General features: G+C 39.4%; 1 protein-coding gene across 13 annotated transcripts in view; it reads left to right on the top strand.

Moving 5' to 3' along the window:
- The window catches only part of ROBO2 (roundabout guidance receptor 2), a 1,130,584-nt gene that overhangs the window by 937,994 nt on the left and 177,868 nt on the right, over window positions 1–14,722 (top strand). For all 13 annotated transcript variants that reach the window (XM_089512185.1, XM_089512193.1, XM_089512187.1 and 10 more), the window contains exon 5: window positions 2,822–2,960. In XM_089512185.1, coding sequence (XP_089368311.1) covers window positions 2,822–2,960 — 139 coding nt within the window. The remainder of the gene's footprint in view (window positions 1–2,821; window positions 2,961–14,722) is intronic.

Below are 14,722 nucleotides of genomic sequence, written 5' to 3' on the forward strand. Positions count from 1 at the left end.
CTATTTCAAACCAGGATGTAGACAACACTTTAGCTGTAGTGAACTGCCTGTATTTAATCTACCGGTATTGATATTTTAAATACATAAAACCATCAGATTCATCATTCCTAAATACTTTTTTTCCAAAACAAGAAACACATATTGTGAAACTCTCTGAGGTCAGATACTTAAACTTGCCACTTTCTTTAAGGGAAGATCATGCATGAGCTTGCTGTTTGTGTTTGTTTGTTTGTTGTTTGGAAATATATCTTAACCCAATCAACTATCTGGGTCAAACAAACAAACAAAAATATTTTAACTTTCTCTTTTCAGCAGGTACCCCCCCAAAATAAGACAACAACAAGAACAAACCCATTCCTTATATTACAGCTTCTTTTTTTTAGTCCCAGATACATAGGCTCATGGAATCAGTGGTGCACTTAGATTAAGTTCTAATGATTCAGAGGATTTCCTCTGCTTGGGATTAACAACTGGAGATAGGCCAATAGATTTTATATAAGTAAGGCTTTGTATTAACAGAAAATCTGTTTTACTTGTACAAGATCGGACCAAAACCTCTCTACCTGCAGCTCTTGCTGTGCTATCCTGTTTTCTTCAAGAGAATATCCTAGTTCCTAGAAACAGCTCTTCATGATGCTAGACAAAGAGCTGATACTGTGCCTTCACTCTTGCCTTCACGTCCTTTCTTACATATGCACATTTTCTTAGCCCCAGCTGCATTTCATTGCCTCCCACACACATCACATAGCCACCATTTATTGCAATTCTCCTCATCCATCAAGACTTTAGGGTGAGCACAAACAGATATGCCTGCCAGAATTTTATAAATTTTTGGCATCATTTTTGTTTACTTCATTATTTGCATTCCTGTTACCTGCCCCTAAGTTTTACTGTCATTTTATCCACATATTATATCAAAATCCATAATTTTGGCTACCAAAATTTCCATGGATTTATACATGAGGTCAGTATAGACACAAGTATATCCGATAAACTGAATCATCAGCTTTCCAAACTAGGGCAGGATTTTCTTGGTGATCAAGGTAAAACCCAGTTTCTGAAAGCCTCATGTTATTCTGCTGAGTAAAGTCCGGATACATGTTTCTTAGGTATTGGAACATAACATAAATCTCTGTGAATTTGTTAGTTCAATTGCTACCCACATTTATGACTACAAGCAAAGTTTATTTAGAAACTCCAAACATTAGAGTAGCAACAGTCTAAATGGCTGACATGACTTATAACTATAACCTGTTTTATAGCCTCCTTCAGAGGCCTTTAATATTCACCACAGAAACAAAGTCTAGGGAGAGGGTTCTTTATTTACTCACCTTAAGGTTGTAAAACAGTTACATTAAAAATGTTATATATGGCTATGATTTTAATTTATGTGTTGAATACTGTTGACCAAATCACAATTTTAATTATGCCACCAGAATTTATGGCAGAAACTTTTTAAGGAGCAAATCATATATTTCTAAAACTGCTTTGAAATTAGCTTGAGTGAGCTATATAAAAACATACTTTATTTAGCATATATCAGAAAGCTACATTGTTTTGTCCCCTGAGAGATTAACATTGTGAGCAAATTATGCAGGTAATTCAAATCCAGTTAATCCCACATAAAGAATGTTAATTGCATTGGCAATGGTTCTCTCTCTCATCATTCTATAGAAATATAATTAGATATCAGATATATTCATGAAATTCTTTGAGTGATATGTAGTCAGAAAAAAAGATGGAAAGCTGTAGCAATCATGCAAAATGGAAATAATGCATGCCATACTTCAACATGCACATCTTCGAATCTGTAGTCTGCATTTTGAATTTTTCTCTTGCAAGCTACTTATTGTTAAAATTCAACAGTTGGTGTTTTGCCTTTTAAAAAAGTGCATTCATTTCAACGGCCTCAGGAAAAGTTGGCACTGACTCACACAACCAGATGAAATGGCAACAGACAAGAAACAAGATTTGTGCAATTCTAACTGGTGTTATTGAGCATAAAAGCAAATAAAGGCCCTAAACAGACCGGCACTTTGTGCCGGCCTGGGGCCGAAAGTAGGGCTAGATAGGGCTGGGCTTCCACACGTGCCCAGCCCTACCTTTGCCTCCTGTGTGCCATGTTAGTGTGTGCCCATCCACACAGGCAGGGTATACCACGATGATGCACAAGCAGCAGAGTGCCCAAATGGCGCTCTGTTGAAGGGGCATAACCATGGTGCACAAATGCCATTATTGCGCCCCTTCCAGGAAGCTGTTTTCAGCAGCTTCTTTTTGCTCCCGAGAGGGAGCAGATTGTTACTGTGATGTGTGGTTGCCGCGGCAATGGTCTGGAACAGAAAGGGGTGGTATCTCGCTGCCCCTTCCTGCCCGTCTGTCGAGCCCCAAAGATATTATACCTGACCCTATTCTGATTGCTTGATTATGTCAAATGGCAAATTCTTTGTTTGTGTCCATTCAGCTTAGCTGTAATGGTTTTAAATATAGAGAACTAATGTGTTAGGTTAAGCAAAACTGTTGATCATTCATTATTTTAAAAAGGTATGATCCAGTCCACTGTGATATAGTACCTTTGTTTGATTTCTACTTGATTAATAAACAACTATCTCCCTCTTTATTCATAGAAAATGTAAGTTGTATAAAGGGGAGTGGGACTGCTATTTTAGAGAGATGTGACATGCATTCCATATAATTGGATGGAGGCAGAAAGTAAGATTCTGTTGAATATAGATGCACTAATTTTTGTGTTGGACTGGATAGTTGTCATACACTTGGAATGGGATCTTACCAGTTTGTCTAACATACAACTCTTGTTTTCAAGAACGACCAACATTTCTCAGGAGACCAATCAATCAGGTGGTTTTGGAGGAAGAAGTTGTAGAACTGAGATGCCAAGTTCAAGGAGACCCCCAGCCAACAGTGCGTTGGAAGAAAGATGACAATGACTTGCCAAGGGGAAGGTAGGGGAAAAAATGATGGCTCTTTTTAATGTCTACCATTTTGAATACTTGCTAATATATTTCTGATACTCTTAATCAGAAAAAAATGTTTTGTGCAAAGAAACTTTATTGCCAATTGAACAATTACCCCTATAGTACGCAGTATGCATGTTCCTACAATTTGCCTGATGGATATTAAGGGGTACAGAGTTCCTGTACCTGGGTTTGTAAAAGCTGGATTATCAGAAGAGATTGTTTGTCATGCTGGAATGAGAAAGGATGCAGACTAAGTGTGAATTCTGCACTAGTTTTCATCTCAAAGGAAGCAATGGATAATTTTAGCATTTTTCTTTCTCCTCCAAGAGTGTTTCTCAGACACCTTTGATTTAATTATTCACAGTCTGAAATGTATTCTGTGTAAAAATTTCTATATAGTTGTTTTCTACATCATTTTCCATACAGCAACATATATGTCAATTTTGATGCCATTTTTTAAAAAAACGTTTCTTTATTACAATTCTACAAAAAGCTTTAAATTCAATGCCATTTTAAAAGAGTGACCTAAGATATAGGGCCTATAAAGCCCTATATGGCTTGGGCCCAGGATACCTGAAGGACCGCCTCTCTCCATACATTCCGCCCCGCACCCTCAGAACTTCCGGGCAGCAACTACTGAGGGTCCCAGGGGCTAGACTAACCTCCACAACGAGGAGGTCATATTCCATCGTCGCCCCGGCCCTCTGGAATACGCTGCCCATAGAGCTCCGCTCGGCCACCTCCCTGGCCCAGTTTAAGAAGGAACTAAAAACCTTCTTATTTCAATCTGCATTCCCCGAATGAAGTTCCAGCTGGTCTTCCCCCCCCCCCCCCGATGACAATGGTGATCGGCTAATGGTGTTTTAATTTTGTTTTTAATATGACTGTATTGTATTTTTATGGTGTTTCTGTATTGTTATTGTGTTGTTCACCGCCCTGATCGATGGAAGAGCGGTATACAAATAAATTTTTTATTATTATTTATTATTTATTATTGAAATCAAAGATATAGCCATTAGTCTGTAGAATATCACGTGCTCTGACCTGGGATATGCAAAATGTTTCAATCTTGGTAGAGAGATCTTGTAGCACCTTTGAGCCTAAAAGAAATAAGGTTTTTTTGTGGGTTTTTCAAACTCAGTGACCATGTTCTAGAAGAGTTTATTCCTTACGTTTCACTGGCATCTGTGTCTGCCATCTTCCAGATCCAGACCTCTGAAGATGCCAGCCACAGATGCCGGTGAAACGTCAGGAATAACTCTTCTATGACATGGCCACATAGCCCCCCAAAACCACCAAAAACTATGGATGCCAGCCATGAAAGCCTTCAACTTCACATTGAAAGAAAGAAGTTGGCAGCATGAGCTTTCATGGACTAAAATCTGCTTCTTCAGATGCAGATGCATCTGTTATGCATCTGAAGAAGTAGACTTTAGTCTACAAAAGCTCATACTGCCAACTTCTTTCTTTCAGTTGGGCTCAAAGGTGCTACAAGACCAGTCTACCAAGATTGAAATGTTGAGCATATCCCAGGTCAGAACAGGTGGTATACAGTCATACCCGAGTTAACAAATCATTTGCTAGCAAAGTTCTTTTTAAAAAGCTCTTGCATCTGAATGAGGGCGTGCTGGAGAAAGTCAAGCTTTCAGCATTGGATTGCAGCAACCAGTGCAGTAAACAGACCTGAAGATGAAAAATAACGCCACCCCGATTTTCTGGGCCAGCGTTGTTGCTGGGGTGGAAGGCGCACTAGTCTCTGCAGTTACAGAGGCCTGTCTCGCCCCAACAGCCTTTGGGCTGGCAGGAAGGCCCGCCATTGACTGCTGGGCCGGGTGCTGAGACTACATGTCCCAGCTTGCATTGCAAAAGGGAAGAGGCCATGATTGGCTGGCTTGGACCCCTGAGTGCAGGCTATTGGTGGAAAAGGAAAAACTGGGAGGTGATACACTAAACTGAAACAACAAATGTGCAGACAAAAAGTCTAGGGGAAATTAAAATAGGAAACACTGTAATTTTATTAGAACAATATGTTGCAATGGGTGCTAAAAGGATAAAAGAACTTTAAAAAGCATAAAGTATATGCAGTCCTAAAAACAAACAGGCTTATGCTGGCCTGTAAGCCACGCCCTAACGAACAAGGCTAGTGATACCAATCAGTACTAGGCTAGTAAACTGCACATCCCAAATAGTAAAGCAAAACATAAGGAGGTGTCAGACATACAAAATACCAATGTAATGGTAGATAAATTTCTTTGCACCTCTCAGTAAAAAATTAAAAGGGATAACACAGTACGCCCATTACAATTGGAAAGTGAGTAAACAGAGACCAAATGAGTTTCGACTATGCATCTTCGTCAGTGGTCATGGAAAACTAATATAGCAGCCTTGTAAGGTATATCATAAAATCTGTAGGGACATCCAGTCGCAGTAAGCAAATTGTTGGTCCTCTTGGACCTGTTATGATGCCAAAGACTTGGATGTCCCACATGTAAATACAAAAAAACCAAAATCCTTATGTTTTGCTTTACTATTTGGGATGTGCAGTTTACTAGCCTAGTACTGATTGGTATCCCTAGCCTTGTTCGTTAGGGCATGGCTTACAGGGCAGCATAAGCCTGTTTGTTTTTAGGACTGCATATATTTTATGCTTTTTAAATTTCTTTTATCCTTTTAGCACCCATTGCAATATATTGTTCTAATAAAATTACAGTGTTTCCTATTTTCATTTCCTCTAGACTTTTTGTCTGCACATATTGGTGGAAAAGACCTGGGAGATGGTGCCTCCACTCTTTCCAGGCCCCATATTGGTGGGCTGGCCTATTTAAGGGTGTGTTGCATACCATCCGGCTCCATTTTAGCTTGGTTCTCCCACCCTCCCTCCCTTGGCTAGGGTATTTTTGTCACAACTTTGTTTTAAGGTGGCAGCATAAATCCTGGATCTCGTGGGCGTGGTTTCCAGGAATCCATAGCACTGGATTGGGAGTCCATTGGACCTGGGAGCACTGAGGGCAGGCGGTGTGGCCATTGCAGGGGCCACATCGAGTGAACATCTCCCAGTGACTAGGGGCTTATTGGAATATGCGACTGACCGGTTGCATATATGTGAGAGGGCATTTCCATCACCCCTATGACATCCCAGTGCTTGGTCGTGACCAAGTAACCTTACATCAATCAACCAGGGTGTTGATTGATGTTTCTAGATCCAGACCTTATGCTTTGAGCCAACCCTACCCTTTGTGCCGTTTCTTAATAAAGTTGTGGCCTTTTCCTCCAATTCTGTGCTGTTATCTTATTGGGTGGCTTCCTTCCCACAGCAAATAGTATGCTTGTGCTATAGCTGTGGTGCTAGAGTCACTTTCAAGAGGTAGGACAAATGGCAGTTGTCTCCATAATCTCTTACTAAGCATGGATGGAAAAATTATATTTGGATGACAGTTCCCAGAATCCCCCAAGTCAGTTTGAACATTTGCAGAATTCCACAGCCAGCAGTGGAGATTCTGAATAGTGTCATCAAAAAGCCCTCTGTCATGTATGTGTGTGAGAGTGTGTGTGTGTGTGTGTGTGTGTGTGCATGCGTGCGCGCGTTTATCTGTTGTCTTCTAAACAGAAATCAAAAGAAGGATGGAGAAGTGAAAGAAAAAGCCATCCTCTATGCCTGGGGATGGGAGGACTTCAAGTGCTATGTAAAAGATTTTTAAAAACTTGTTCATTTTGGAAAGCTTATCTTTCTTGTTTGTGTTGTATCAAGCCAATTTGTTTCATTCAGGTTTTATTGTGAAGGAGAAGTTCTGAAATTTGGTGAAGTGTTGTTTGGGGGTAGCATAGGAACCTATACTTCTTTTCATGTTGTTTTTGCCTCTGGAACCACATACTCTGTTAAAGATGTAATGCTCAGGAATACATGTACAGTGTTCCTTTCCCATCCAGTTCCTGGCCCCCATAGATGAGAAACCATGTGCATGTTCAAGCCCCATTATAGTCACTGGGAAGCAATGTCCTGCTTGCATGCACTACCAGTTTACAATAATGGGTCAGATAATGGGGAAATCCATGGATGCTTCAGTCTGTGGGTAGTTAGGCTGCCAGTACAGTGAGCTCACTATATTTTATTAACTGAGGTATACTTGTATATGTTATTTAATTTCTCTAAAATTTCTGCATCCATCAAATATACCACTTTTCCTGTTATAGTTAAATACAGTTTTTGAAATACAGGTCAGAACATGCCAAAGTGGTGTGGGTGTCTTTCTGAAAGTGTTTGAAAAATGCACATTAAACAATAGGAGTAGTACATCTCTTTAAGTGGCTTATTAATGTCACTAGTTTTCTCCTTGATGTGTGCTTGATACAAATAGGACTGATGCTTTCATGCTGAAGGGCAGGGAGATCCCTAAATGATGGAGAGCATCAGTAATGACTGCTAACTATGCAGCTCAAATCAAGTCTTGAATCTTCTACTTTATTTAGCCTTACATGTGGAATCATTGTTGCTCTCTGAGACTGTGGTGTGGGGGATGACATTTCTTTGGCTTAACATTTAATAAAATTTGATTAGGGTTTGTACAGCACTTCATGTTTTCAAATTTCTAGCAAAGCCTCAGAGACCAGCTACATAGCCTGTAATTATGTAGCAAGTGATACAGGATTCTTTTTTTACTGAGGAAGTGGAAAGATTTTCAATTACAAGTTAAAATTTATGACACACAGTAATAACTGTTTAAACCTTTTACATGGAAGAAGAGTGCAGTGCCAGCTCTTGTGAGACTGAAGCCACTGCACTGAAAAAGCACATTTGTCAGTTTTATTTAAAATATCCAAGTATCTGTCACTTGATTCTTTTTGGTATTCCTGCTCTGAGCTGTTTTATTATTTATTTATTTATTTATTTATTTATTTATTTATTTATTTATTTATGTAAACACATTTTAATGAAATTACAGTCCACACTTGTGCCCTTGTACATACAAACATTTTTATTAAGTATTTGCTTAAAACAGGGTGAATAATGAACCCTCAAAATGCCAGAATTTAGAAGCAGAATCTGCAGCTTAGAGTCTAACAGTGAAAGTTAATAGGAAATCACTATAGCAGTAAAGCTGCAACAAGTTAAAAGTTAAAGTGGGGAACTGAAGTGTGGAGGGCTCTTCCTTAGCTTGGCAGTAAGATCTGTCATCAGTCATTAAATAGCAATGAATTGAAACTTGAAGTGGGAAACCGAAGTGAGAGGTTCTGTGCTGTGGTTTTCTCCTTCCAAGTTACTTGTGGAACCTACTTGAGAAAATATGTGAAACACTCCATCTACTTGGTGTCCAGTGGCAAATAAGCAGGGAATATACAGCAGTGCCTCAAGAACCCATATCTCCATGACTTATCCCTCACCATCTGCCTGGCAGCTGTAGTAGGTATGAAAAAAGTAATGGGAGGAAAAAGTTGTCCCCCTTTGGTGCAATACATGCAAAATAAAAATAAATAGGGTGTGCAACCTATAAGGGATGGCATAACTGAATTCTTACTTCTGCTACCAGAAAGTTCTGGCCATTTCCCAGCCTTGCTTTTCAAGAAGGTCAATAATGCACCACACTGTTATAGTGCTATTATCCCACTTTAACTGCTATGGCTGCTTCCTGTGGAATGTGTCATGGCCACTAAATTTAAGTACATTAAACACAGAAGAATTTCATTTATTTTATAATGAATTTAATTTATCTTTCAGTTACATGATTTAAAAAAAATGAAATAAAACCATTTTTAAAAAGTGTGATCCTTGGGCACTTGGTAAACCTAAAAAGAGCCCTCTGTGCCTCAAGAATTGTTCACTGTAAGGGATTTAAAATGACAAGCAGATTTAAAATGATCAGCAAGAAATATATGTTTGTCTAGATGTTCTTTTACAGTGAAATAAAGTAGGGGAAAACTAAGAAGCACAGATATAGGATGGGGGACACCTGGCTGAATGAAACTACGTGTGAAAGGGATCTAGGAGTCCAAGTAGACCACAAGTTGAACATGAGTCAACAGTGTGAAGTGACAGCTAACAAGGCCAATGCGATTTTAGGCTGCATCAATAGAAGTATAGTGTCTAGATCCAGAGAAGTAATAGTGCCACTCTATTCTGCTTTGGTCAGGCCCCACCTGGAATACTCTGTCCAGTTCTGGGCACCACAATTAAAAAAGGACATTGAGAAACTGGAGCGTGTCCAAAGGAGAGCGACTAAAATGGTGAAAGGTCTGGAAACCATGCCCTATGAGGAACGACTTAGGGAGCCGGGGATGTTTAGCCTGGAGAAGAGAAGGTTAAGAGGTGATATGATAGCCCTGTTTAAATATTTGAAGGGATGTCATATTGAGGAGGGAGCAAGCTTGTTTTCTGCTGCTCCAGAGACTAGGACCCGGAGCAATGGATGCAAGCTGCAGGAAAAGAGATTCCACCTCAACATGAGGAGGAACCTCCTGACAGTAAGGGCTGTTCGACAGTGGAACAAACTACCTCGAAGTGTAGTGGATTCTCCTTCCTTAGAGGTCTTCAAACAGAAGCTGGATGGCCATCTGTCAGGGATGGTTTGATTGTGATTTCCTGCATGGCAGGGGGTTGGACTGGATGGCCCTTGTGATCTCTTCCAACTCTACGATTCTATGATTCTAAGTGAATTGAAGTTGTATACTGTGAGACCTCGCCATCTGCAGGCTTGCCAACTGTGGATTTGAGTATCTGCAGATGGCAAGCCCCGTTGTCCCAAATGGCAGCACATTGATGTAGCTGCACTAGTGGCCACACACATGTCACACCGCCATTAGCCCAACAGGACTTGAGTTCCTGCATTTTTTCATATCTGCGGATGGTGGTGGTCCAGAACGAATCCCCCATGGATACGAAGGTCAAACTGTATAATTTATGCAGCATGTAATATTAAACTATTAATTATTTTATGAGATCTTGCACAAAAAGGACAACTGTGGAAATCGTCAAGCACATAATGGTCCTGTTTCTTTGCAGGGTTATGTGAAAGAGGAAAATTTCAGCTTTCATTTTATTATTTTAAACAAGATTGAAGAAGACAATTTTAAAAAACAGCAAACAAGAAGCACATGTCTTAGCTTCTTGCCCATGCATGGCAGTGGGAGGGGGAATGCAAGTTGTTGTTATTGTTGTTGTTGTTCTTGTGTGCCTTCAAGTTGTTTCTGAATTATAGTGACCCTAAGGCCACTCATGGTGTTTTCTGGGGCTCAAGACATAAGTTATGAAAAGAACCAGGTTCACTTTAAGAAATGGGCAACAACAGAAGGGTCAGCAGTATCAAAGGAGAAAGGGAGGGAAAGGAAATCTAGTAGCACCTTTAATTCTGATTTTTATTATGACATGAGCTTTTGTGGATAACTTTTCAATAAAGTGATATTGAAGCCAAGGTTATATAGTTGTGGGAGTTGGGTAGAATGTATTAGGATTAGAAAAGATACAAGTTGTGACCCTGGACCCAAATCTTTTCTAAGATTTCCCCTCTTCCTTTCTCCTTTTTATATTGCAACAGAATGGCATGTCTACTTTGAAAACTAAGCTGTGTCCTCACTCTGAAATTAGCAAGTTTTAAAATCAGGAAGACAGATGAAACCAAAGGACCTCTTAAGTCAACACCAGCCTGTACTAGTGTTTTTTGTTTTTGTTTTGTTTTTGTTTTTCTTTTGGTTGTGTTTTACTATTAATGGTGACTAGTATGCCATTTCCATGGGGAGATAATATGGAAAGTGTAAGTTTTATTCAACTTTCAGCAATTCTGGTATACACATATTTTCATAGTAGTACATTGGGACCTATGGGATAATGTCAATCTGTCAACCTCACTAGTTGTGTAGGAGTCAGCATGGAATCCTTTCAACCGTATAATCCATTCTGTAGATAGCAATAAGAAGGCATGGGAACAAAGCAAAAGGGTATTAGCATGTCATTTCTTACTTAATATGGACCCAAGTATCCACCTTAGATGTTCAACATTCTTTCAGCGGGTAGATAAGAACCTGTTGTTTTTAATGCTAAAATGCACTAGAGATGAACATTTATATTCTGTGGATGAAAAGCTTGAGTATGTAACTAGATTTTCTACAATACACAACCAAGGGGCAATGTCCTTTCAATGAAATATGAGTTAATAATGCTATGATGTTATGTGGCTTAGCTAAGTTAATCACAGCACAGATTGTAACAAAATGCAATCCTGTGTGTATTGCAAATTAATTAGAAGTAAGACTTCTCTTTGTGGCATGTGGGATCTAATCTTTGGTTATATCAGCATATTTTCAATTTTAATTAATAACAATTAACCATCTTAAATTAAAGGACAGGAGGGAAAAGGTGGTTTCTGATATGAAGCAAAGCATTTTCAATATCATCTCTTGCTAAATCTGTTGTGCTTTCTGGTTTCCTGTGCTACCCATCAAGGAGAGATTAATTCCATTTATGCGTAGCAGAGGGAAGACAACAGGATGTTCTTAACAGCTTGTCAATGAATGGAGGGAAATTGTGTATTATTTGTATGCTTATGTACATCTGGAGAGGTTAAAGGCAGTCTCTAGATTATTTAGTTATCTAGTTCTTAATAGAGTACTTTACTGCCACATGTTTTAGTATTAGAATTTATCTGAGCCGGTAAATATGAAGTTGGGGAATGGAATTCCTTAACTTGCCAGAAGTACCCTACGATGAATTAATTGTGATATGTCTAAGCATGACAGAGCTAGGGAAGTATATTTCCCCTTCGATATCCTGTTTCATCTTTCTTTACCAGGAAATGAAGATTAGAAAGCATTTAACTTAATTTCACTTCCAAAACAATCAACTTTAGTCACTTTGCCAAAACCAAAACAAAATGATATGCTGAACAATAAAAGTTATTCATTTTAGTGGCATCATCCGTGCTTGCTGTTCAACTGTTAACCTTTTGCTTTTAATTCAGATAATGACCAACACTTCCCATTTTGTCCATTTCATAAAACAGAGGGCTTTATCATATCATGTTTTTGAAATGAAATGACGATAACAGAGTCATGACCCTAGCCAGTGCTTTTACATGAAGTCCTACTTTTTCTGCCACCAGTCCACTTGATCTGTGATTGAAACCCAACCCTTTTGTCTCTGAAATAATCTGTTCATTGTGCCCATTCCTGCTATCATTTTGGTTCTTTTGCATGTGTGAATGAATCATACCATTTGCTATTTACTTTGGGGCTCATGCAACTGGGGGTGGATATATTGGGGAGGTGTTATGGAAATGTATGATGCCAGTAGCACATCTCTCCTGTATATCCTAGGTCCTAGGACCTTAGTTCACTTCAGTGGAAAAGTATACAGTACAGACAATCATGGCTAGTGGTGTTGAGTGCCTTGGTTTGGTTGGGTGTGAACCAACAATGAGATGGCACAGAGGTTATCAAACTTCTGCCTTTACACGTTTGTGCCAGATATTCCATTACCCACTGGGGGGGGGGGGAGTTGTGTGGAGAGAAAAGCATCCTGCACTGCAGTGAGAAAAAGTCATATAACTAATTACTCTGTATAAAATGGTCAGAATTCTAAATGGGAGAATGGTATGCAATAAAAACATCTGACCACAAAAAACTAAACTCTATAGATTTCTTTGTGAATCCCCAAATGTAGATATTTTGATTGATACATGGCAAAATACCACAGTTGTGCATCAGCCAAGCAAACAAAGATTAAAAAATGAGGAGGGAGGCTAAATCTATCCTTGACTATTGTGTGACATTGCAGATAACATGCTACAATCCTGATTGTTAACTCCCACATTTAAAAAATAAATAAAAGCCTCATAGAAACCCAGAGCAGTGTCTTTAACAAGGGTCATTCCCCATTTTTTAGAAGTAGAAACCTTTGTCCAGTTAGGGACACATGGCATGATAGTGTTGTGAAATCCCATGACTACATATCCTGGGCCCCATACAGACAGGCCAAAATAAAGCTGCTTCAGGTCACTTTGGAAGTATGCTGTTTAAATGATGCGTGCATCCTAAGAGTCCAGAAGCTACGCCAAAGCCACACTCCAGACTAGAACATGACTTTGGCGTGTCTTCCGGCCTCTTAGGATGCATCCATCATTTAAACAGCATACTTCCAGAGTGACCCGAAGCAGCTTTATTTTGGCCTGTCTGTATGGGCCCACAGACTACATTTTTAATGAAAGTGTGTGGGTCTAGTGGACACTAGGTGTTTCCTAATATTGCTGAGGAGCTGAATGGAAAAAAAGTGTTTGAATGAAGTTAGAATTCTGAGAAGGAATTTTCATAGTTAATGCATAACGTGGGAGGTATGTCCTAGTGTCCAGTGAGATAAATTGTCATAGGAGACTCAACCATAGGTAAACCAGTCAAATCCAGATCATTCCTATGTAAACCAAAAAGCTAATTGAAGATAAATGGAGGGACATAGGCAAGGTCTCAAGCAGTCCAACAGACATTGGTGCCTATGAAGTTGCTTCTCTGTTTTCTGAACCTCAAAGGACAGGGGTGTTAAACAGAAGTTAGGAACACTTCTCAAGGAGGGAATGATGTATCCTTCCCAAGAAAAGTTCCCGATAAGCCCTCAGTTTAATCTGTTATTCCTGTTCCAGGTGGCACCCCAGAATATATAGAACCCACAATATATAACTCATTCTATAATGCACAAACCACCCTGGCTTCTGGGACTTTTCCACTTCCACAGGATCACTGCCTACCTTTTTCCTGTTTTGCTACCTCACACTATAGCTACGCTTACAACAGGCAAGATAAGCTGGAGAATCCTGTACTGAACATAAGTGAACAACAAAACAAAGAGCAAAAAATGTGAGCCAATAAACATGCCTCTCAAGCTACCCTTAGCATATGAACATGCATAAATCTGTAAGCCTGGCCACCAAAATGGAAATACAATTCAGTTTAATGGCATTATTCCCAGTCATATGTCTTTATCAGTTTTCTTTGAATATGTTTTGAACCAACACTCAATCATCTCTGATTGTTTGCCTAGGTATCTTAAGTTCAAAAAATTGGAGACAGTTACACTGATTGGACCATTAACACGCTTCACGTGAAAATTTTAGTGTTATATTGCATGGCAATATCCTAAGGAATCCTGAGGTTTGGTGAGGCACTTGAAATCTTGGAATGAGACATCTAAATAACCCTCCCTAAACTGAAAATCCTAGGATTCCATAACATGTTGCCTTGGCTGTTAAAGTGGAACATGGCAGTGTAATTGTGCAGCTCCAAGGTGTGGATGACTGGTATATAGAATCACTTCCAGCCTGCCAGCATTTGTTCAGATATTTGTTGATATCTGATTGACATTCAGGTCATGCACCTGTGTCTTCAGTTTTTTTCAAGTGTAAATGAAAACAAGTTGGTCCACAGTAGATGCACTTACATCATGTGTACAAACTATTTTTCTATATTCAGATAAAAAATGGAATTGGCTGATATATACTGTGTGTGTGTGCCTTCAAGCCAGCAAGGACTATTCAGAGGTGATTTTGCCACTTCCTTCCTCTGAAATATTGCTTACACTATCAGATCTTCATTGGTGGCTTCCCATCCAAGTACTAACCAGGGGTGATCCAGCTTATCTTCCAAGAGCAGAGGTGGGCCAGAAACTACAAATTCATAAAATACTAGTCAAAGCACAATGGAACCATCATGACATTAGTCAAGGTCTCTGGTGTTATGGAAAACAAACACAGGGAGGGGAGCACAGTTCCAATATT

Source organism: Sceloporus occidentalis, unplaced genomic scaffold, assembly GCF_023333645.1.
Source record: "Sceloporus occidentalis isolate IW3139 unplaced genomic scaffold, rSceOcc1.0.p SCAF_2, whole genome shotgun sequence".
In the NCBI taxonomy this organism is placed as follows: Eukaryota; Metazoa; Chordata; class Lepidosauria; order Squamata; family Phrynosomatidae; genus Sceloporus; species Sceloporus occidentalis.